Source organism: Malus sylvestris, chromosome 14, assembly GCF_916048215.2.
Source record: "Malus sylvestris chromosome 14, drMalSylv7.2, whole genome shotgun sequence".
NCBI lineage: Eukaryota > Viridiplantae > Streptophyta > Magnoliopsida > Rosales > Rosaceae > Malus > Malus sylvestris.
Window position 1 is genome coordinate 7,819,024 of NC_062273.1, and position 7,994 is coordinate 7,827,017.

Below are 7,994 nucleotides of genomic sequence, written 5' to 3' on the forward strand. Positions count from 1 at the left end.
GCTGTCCAAAGGTATGGATAAACTGATTGTGAATATGCCTTCACCTGTCCACTGTTCTTTTTTTTTTTTTTTTCCAAAGGAAATAGTCAACCGCGTGAAAGTTTCGCATATAATTTTTTCCGCCCATGTCATGAAGCAAACGTGATCCCCAAAGTTAGAGAAGGTCTTATTATATGCATTGTACCATTGGTAATAACAGAATGGCCGGCAGAAATAACAGTAGCTGACGAATGAAGTGGAGAATGGTGTTGTACAAGATAAATTAAACAATGGTGGGAAAAGAAGTACAAAACAATGCCATCTTTTGGATATGTACGATAATGGTGATGTACCAATATACAAAATGCTTCTATGGTAATTATTGGCAAGAAAAAGAAAACAACTAGCAGTCTAGCACCCGCTAAAACAAAAGTACAATTGGAGGTGAGAAAATAATTAGTTATCAGCTTTGTATTTGGCTGGTGAGAACATGTAAAGAGAGAAAGCAATGGATGTTTTGTAAAATTAATGGGATTGGAGGCCGGGAACTGGTTTATCTTGGTTCCATATTTCTTGGCTGGGTTCTATTTACTCAGGTAACCGGTTTGTACTTTGTGTTTGTTCAATTTTTGCTGTAACGATTCATCCTTTTTCCTTTAGCAATTGCCTAATTTGTGAATGGAGAGGGTAATATTGTGAAGCAACAGATCAAAGGTAGTATTCCAAGAAAGAGAGAGATGTAAAATCTGTTATAATTTGAAATACAGATCAATGGTAGTTCCAAACTCAACCATGCTAAATTTAGTTTCACAGATCTGCATGGGGATGTTCGAGAACCAACTCAAACTATAATTAAAGACACTTCAAATTAAAGTATCAAATAATTAAGAATTTCTTATCAAAGAAAAATAATTCCGAGCAAATCTATACGCCAGTACCACAAGATCTTGAGAATATAAACAAATCGCAACAACAACAACAACAACAATTAATTAGAGAAAAGCAAGCAATCTAATGATTATCAGTTGGAGTGGTACTACTTTTCTCATCAGCTTTTGTGCTCTGCGACGCAGGGTTAATGTGAGGCATCGAGCTGAGTGGCAATACATCTGGCATGCCATAAAGAACTCCTTCACCGATAGCATCGAACAAGAAATCAAAGTCTGTAAGTGGCTCATTGAGCCAATACTGATCCATTGTATCAACTGAAATTATGCTAGATGGATAGCCGTTATTGTTGAGTTGTGATGCATTGTTGTACATTGGCACAGATTGATCTCCAAAACCATATTGAGTGGACTGATTGTAGTACGTTGTGATTCCATTGAATGCATGAGCATCTTGATTGTTGACATCCGTGCTATGAACCAAAGGAATTGGCTGCATTTGTTGACCAGGCAAGTGTAACATTGGAGCTAAATGTCTCACCTGATCTTGATGAGCTCCATAGCCATTAGTTGACCCCAATGGTGACATCAATCCGTTGTTCAATGCATAAGCACTGTGATTATTATTGATCATGTTGTAATGTCCCGCTTGATAAGAAGTCGAAGGCCCATCATGGTTCATGTTATTCCTAGGTGGCGATAGAGGTTTATGAAGCAATGGATGGTCTTGACTTTCTTGACCTTGCAATACCAGAGCTGATGATGAATTTATCTCCTCTTCATCATCGTCAGAAACACTCCCATTTTTTCTGTTCTTCTTGCTTTTCTTGTGCTCATAGATCTTGCATAGAACCCACTTATCCAACTGCAAGCACACAATTAAGAAAAAAACCCATGTTAGAAACGCACGAGTACAATAATCTCGCAGGTCTCACAGTAAAGGTGATTGATTAGTCGAGAAAAATAAAATTTGAGGAATGGTACTTATCTAATAGCTTCAAATCTAATATGTTGTTAAGAAATATGAATAAAAAAACTCAATTTTCATCTAAGTAACATGTAGATGTTGTGTGGCGGATCAAAATTTCTTACCCCAACGATAGTACATTTAACTGAAGTCAAGTTCTACTTAGAATATGAAGGATTATACTTTTTTTTTTATATTTTTTTTTATCAAAAACTGTCTTTTATATTTTACCAATCCATCAGTTTGGTCATTCAGGTTTCAAAGTTCAAATGCATTAATTTAGTCATCTATATATTGACTTAGTCATCAATTTCGTCATTGTTGTTAGATTCAGTTAAAAATGACATGAGATTGGCTCCTTTGGGTTTTGTTTCCTCCTACTAATCAATTCACCATGATAATAAACATCCATTTGAACTAAACTGAAATGAAATGGCATGAAATTGTTTTTTCAAATAAGAGTGGATGGAATTTTTTTCTTTTCTTTTGAGTTCACACATTTTTAGGGGAATCTAACGGCAAAGACAAAATTGATGACCAAGCCAATAGATGAAGGACTAAGTTGATGAGTTTAAAAGACCAGACTTATGAGTTGATAATACACAAACGACCATTGGGATAACTCCCCAAGGATTATATGAGAGGAAATGAAAATATGGGAGTACATACCTTGGTGTCACAATGACCTGCTGGAGCTGGCCTATTTGATGGCTTGTATTGTCTAATCGTGTATTCTTGCATAATCCAATCAGTCTTTGTTCCCTTCTTTTGTGTTCCTAGAAAAAAGACCAATGTGTTCTTGTACCCAATAGTTTTGCCCCTTTCTTTGATATTTTTATTCCCACCAGTTGCTTTCCAAAACCCATCAGCAGCTGTACGGCTGGGACGACAACCATTTGGGTACTTTTTGTCCCTTGGGGTAAAGAAGTACATTTCAGGGTCTTCTGGTAATTGATACTTTTCTGCATGGCAACAACAAATCAAGAAGCGCATAAATTAGTATAAACTATATACACTGTAATTACCATTAAAAAAAAAAACTGGAGATATATAGATGGAGAAATTATGAATAAGAATTACTAGTAATTCTAAAAACTAAATAATGAAAAAAAAAAAAATCTCAAAACCAGATGTATATTTTCGCCTGCATGAAAATTTTTCACACTTAAAAGAATATATTAAGGTTTAGGGTTTAATTAATCTCAACAACATTTATACCCTAATGAATCTCATAAAAAACCCTGCTAAATGATTTATATCTATTAATTTTACATTAACCTTGTAATTTGCTACTCACATGCATGGGACTTACATGGCACGGTATAGACCACCATTGTGTCTTGCCGATGATACATTGTCATGCAAAGAGACACTTATACATGTCGTTGTACCATTGACACATCATGATAGCAGTGCACCCATGCCATGTAAGTTGAGAGAGAGAGAGAGAGAGAGAGAGAGATAAACCTGCAAGTTTCTTGGGGTTGAAGTCATAGATATGAAGGTCAGTGATTCTGCTGTTGACGGGCTGAGGGTGGTAAATGTTATTCATGAGTTTCCTGGTCAAGTAAAAAGAAATCAACTCTTGATCAGTAGGACAAAACCTCCATCCTGGTGGAATCCCCAACACAAGACGCTCATTCCTCATCATCTGCTTCGGGTCCTCCTTATCATGTCGACCATGATGATGTTCATGTTGATAACCGTGATATTGTTGTCCTCCCTCCTGGCCATCTAAGGCTGCTGCTGCAGGAGGAGCACTGTGACTGTAAGTAGGGTTAGTACTAGTACTAGCCATAATTCACAAGTCGCTTTTAGTGTTTGATTGCTGTTATTATTCTTATTATATTAATTTTTCGTAGGAGACACCATTGATCTTATATATAGAATATATATTGGAGGAGTGACAACTCCTAATCTCCTTCGGTCTTGGAAATCCATTTAAGAAATTAATTTCATTATAGGGTTCGTATTACCAAGAAAATATTAAACATATTCATAGTTCTTATTGAACACTGTTTTTTGAAATTCTGGGCGAAGAGGATTTATACATATTATTTAATAAATCCGACGGCTATTATTAATTAGATTTATACGTGTTATATGATAAATTTAATAAAAATATATATTTATGGTCGGTTCGGTACTACTGAATATATGGTGAGGAGATCCTGACCACGTATCAAATAATCGGTATATATTCGGTATCGGTTATCGAACAATTCGGAGGTTTTTTGGTTTTGCGGTTTTCGATATTTTGTTAGGAACTTTTCGGGTCGAATTCGGAATTTCGTTACAAAAATCCCAACCCTTTAAAATAAGATTTTTCTATTTTCTTTCTGATCAAGATACCGTCTCTTGAGAATCCTAATCCTAACCCTTTTCGGACTACTATTGCTATCCTGCTCTTTTTAGGTTATTACAACCCCTATTCTTACGGCTCCGCGCGGACGGAAATGTTATTACTATGTGTATTTCATTTGGTGCATCACGAGCCCTTTTTTTTTCTTGTGAACATCACGAGCCCTTTTGCTCACCATCAAACTGCAAAATTCGATTGCAACACAGTAGAAGTGCTTACATTTGATGCATCAAGTGTGAGCCCTTTTGGTCGCCTTTTTTGGTTTGTTTTGGGTTTACTTTAACTCGTCTTCTTTTGCTGTTTAGTTTTCTAACTTAGTTATAACACTTCGAAAAATCTACGATTCTCCGGACAATGTCACAAGACTGCAAAAGAAAAAGAAGAAAAGATTTTGTGGTAGAGCGTAGGATTCATCAAAATTACAGAGAGAGAGAGAGAGGAGAGTTAAGTACCTTGAGAGAGAGGAGAGTTGCAGCGCGAGGAGAAAGAAGGGAACTCGGGACTTTAAAACATCAGAACCGGTTTTGCCCGACAAACTAATCCATCGGGCAAACTAAGTTGATTCGTTGGACAAAGCTTGCATGGAAATGCCACGCGGTTCAAATGTTGGCAAAAAAATAAAAAAAAATAAAAAATAAAAAAAAAGGTCAGAATGTCGTAGCTTTGCCTGACGAACCATTTCGTTAGGAAAACTAAGTTGGTTCGTCGGCCAAAGATTGCATAGAAATACCGCGTAGTTCAAATTTTGGCTAAAAAAATTGCTGGGAATGTAGTACCTTTGGCCGACGAATCTAATACTTTGCCCTATGAACTATTTCGTAGGGCAAACACCAAAAATTCAAAATTTCCCTAATATTATTGTTTATTTTTGAACGGTTAAAAGATCATCAAATGTAATATCAGTGTGTGGTTTTACCATCAATTAGTGTATTTGTAAAAAATCATCCAAATTGGAGCAAAAATAGCCATTAAATCATGATGGTACATTTCTAACCATTGAAAGATTTTATCCCGTTACCTAATCCCCAAACATTTATTTTTGGTGATTTTTAGCATATATGATCCCGTACTATATTCAAACAAGTTTTACAGTTAGATATTTGAAATTAATTTCTTAGACTACATATCTCGTCAAAACGATGGATTCATCAAACACATAAGAATTTATTTTATACTTCTATTAAGTAGAACATAAGATTTTGTGGTAATCACTAGCGTAAATATTTTAAATTAATGATCGGGTGAGTTCATTGTGTTCTTTTAGGGTCAATGAGTGTATTTGTAAAAAATCATCTAAATCGGAGTTAAAATTATTGAGTCTTATCTTCCAGAGAGTACAGAGATAAAAAATATCTTCTTCTTATTTCACTTTCTTACTCAACAAGACATTTACATCAGTATATATAGATACAATTCTATTGACATAATTGACCTCAACATTCAGAAACTAATTACACATTAACCCTTGTCTAACTGACTCCAACTATACAATTACTACTAGAGTCTTTACACCCCCTCAAGCTGAGACTTGGGACAGGAAAATGGCCAAGAGGAAGCTTGGATTGCAGAAAACAGAATCTGTGTTTTGAAAGGGATTTGGTGTGAATATCAGCCAATTGATCTTGGCTGCAGACATAAAGCACTTTAATCAAATGCGCCAATACTAACTCCCGAATGTAATGATAATCCACTTCTACATGCTTTGTCCGAGCATGAAACACGGGATTGGAGGCAAGAGAAATGGCGGAAATGTTATCACACCAAAGAGTTGGAACAGTAGACAGAGGAAAGCGGATATCAGAAAAAACTTTGCAAATCCAGGTGATTTCAGCTGCAGTATGTGCTAAAGCACGATATTCAGCTTCGGTGGAGGACCGGGCAACAGTGGGTTGCTTTTTAGCATTCCAACTGATCAGATTGGGACCCAAAAACACACAGAAGCCAGTAGTAGAACGTCTATCAAAAGTACAACCGGCCCAGTCAGCATCAGAATAAGCAGTGAGGGCAAGAGAACCCTTTTTAAACCAAAGACCTTGAGTAAGAGTGCCTTTGAGAAACCGGAGAATGCGTTTAACAGCTTGCAGGTGTTGTTCCCGTGGGGAATGCATGAACTGACAAACTTGGTTGACAGCAAAGGAAAGATCAGGCCTGGTCCAAGTGAGATACTGCAAACCACCCACTAGAGATCTGTATTCAGTGGGATTAGAGAGTAAAGGGCCACTGTGATCAAGTTTAGTGGTTCCAAGAGGAGTGACACAAGGCTTGGCACCTGCCATATTTGCCTTGTGAAGAAGACCAAGAGAGTATTTACTTTGATGCATGAAGAGACCTTCAGAATTGCGCTGCACCTCCAAACCCAAAAAATAATGAAGAGGGCCCATATCCTTAACAGGAAATGCTTGGCTAAGTTTGTGAATGAATTGTTGGCAGAGAATGGTATTCGGACCGGTGACAAGAATGTCATCGACATAGATCAAAACAAGAACAGGAGCTGAAGCTTGAAGAACAAATAGAGAAGCATCAGAGGAGGACTGCTTAAACCCAAGAGTGCACAGGACTTGGAACAGTTTATCAAACCAAGCCCTGGGGGCTTGTTTTAAACCATACAAAGATTTCTTGAGGTGGCAGACATGAGTAGGAAGATTGGAATCAATGAAACCAGGTGGCTGAGTCATAAAAACAGCTTCCTTGAGATCTCCATGTAAAAAGGCATTGCTAATGTCCAATTGATGGAGAAACCAGTCATGTTGAACAGCCAAGGTTAATAAAATACGAATGGTGACTGGCTTAGCTACCGGACTGAAAGTATCTTGATAGTCAACACCCTCTTTTTGATGAAATCCTTTGGCTACTAACCGAGCCTTATACCTGTCCACCGTACCATCAGGTTTCCTCTTAATCCGGAACACCCATTTACAGCCAACAATGTTCTGAGACGGAGAGTGGGGTACCAAATGCCAAGTACCAGTGAGTTGAAGAGCATTAAACTCTTCCTGCATAGCTTGTCTCCAGTGGGCATACTTGGAGGCTTGTAAGTATGTGGAAGGGACAAAATCAACATCAACAGGTAAAGGATGTTTGGTGGCAGAATATGCTTTTGGTTTAAAGATACCAGCCTTTGAACGAGTAAGCATAGGATGGGTATTAGGAGCTGTAGAATGGGATACAGGAGGATGAGTAGGAGGAGCGGCAGAATGTGAGACAGAATGGGAAGATGATGGTGAAGAAGAAACATGCTCAGTGGAAGGGACAGTGGATTGAACTGGAGAAGGTCGCTGGGGAATAGAGAATTGTAAATCAAAAGGGGAAGGGGAAGAAGGAGATCCCGGAGAAACCACCACAGATGAAGAAGAAAGAAATGGAAACCTGTTTTCATTGAATTGAACATGGCGGGAGATATAGATTCTCTGAGTAGTAGGATCAAGACATCTATAGCCCTTGTGCTGCAAACTATAGCCCAAAAATACACATTCTGTACTCTTCCCATCTAACTTGGAGTGAACATATGGCTTTAACCAGGGATAACATGAGCAACCAAAAACCTTCAACTTGGAATAATCAGGGACAGAGTGAAATAAAAGTTCCCATGGAGACTGATGCAAGCTGGAAATAGGCAGGCGATTGATCAAGTAGACTGCAGTAGAGAAGGATTCAACCCAATACAAATGAGGAACTTTCGAGGCAACTAATAGAGTCCGTGCTGTCTCAACTAAATGGCGGTGCTTACGTTCAACACAACCATTCTGTTCAGGTGTGTGAGGACAGCTGAGCTGATGAGAGATACCATGATCTTGAAGAA

The 7,994-nt window shown here is 37.8% G+C and overlaps 1 protein-coding gene across 1 annotated transcript; it reads right to left on the minus strand.

Annotated features, from left to right (window-relative positions):
* Positions 1-990: 990 nt before the first annotated feature.
* LOC126598988 (NAC domain-containing protein 2-like) lies at positions 991-3,631 on the minus strand. Its single transcript, XM_050265380.1, has 3 exons — positions 3,301-3,631; positions 2,503-2,795; positions 991-1,731 (listed from the first exon to the last, which is right to left on the minus strand). The coding sequence occupies exons 1-3, from the start codon at positions 3,629-3,631 to the stop codon at positions 991-993; spliced, it is 1,365 nt and encodes a 454-aa protein (XP_050121337.1).
* Between the last annotated feature and the right edge of the window lie 4,363 nt (positions 3,632-7,994).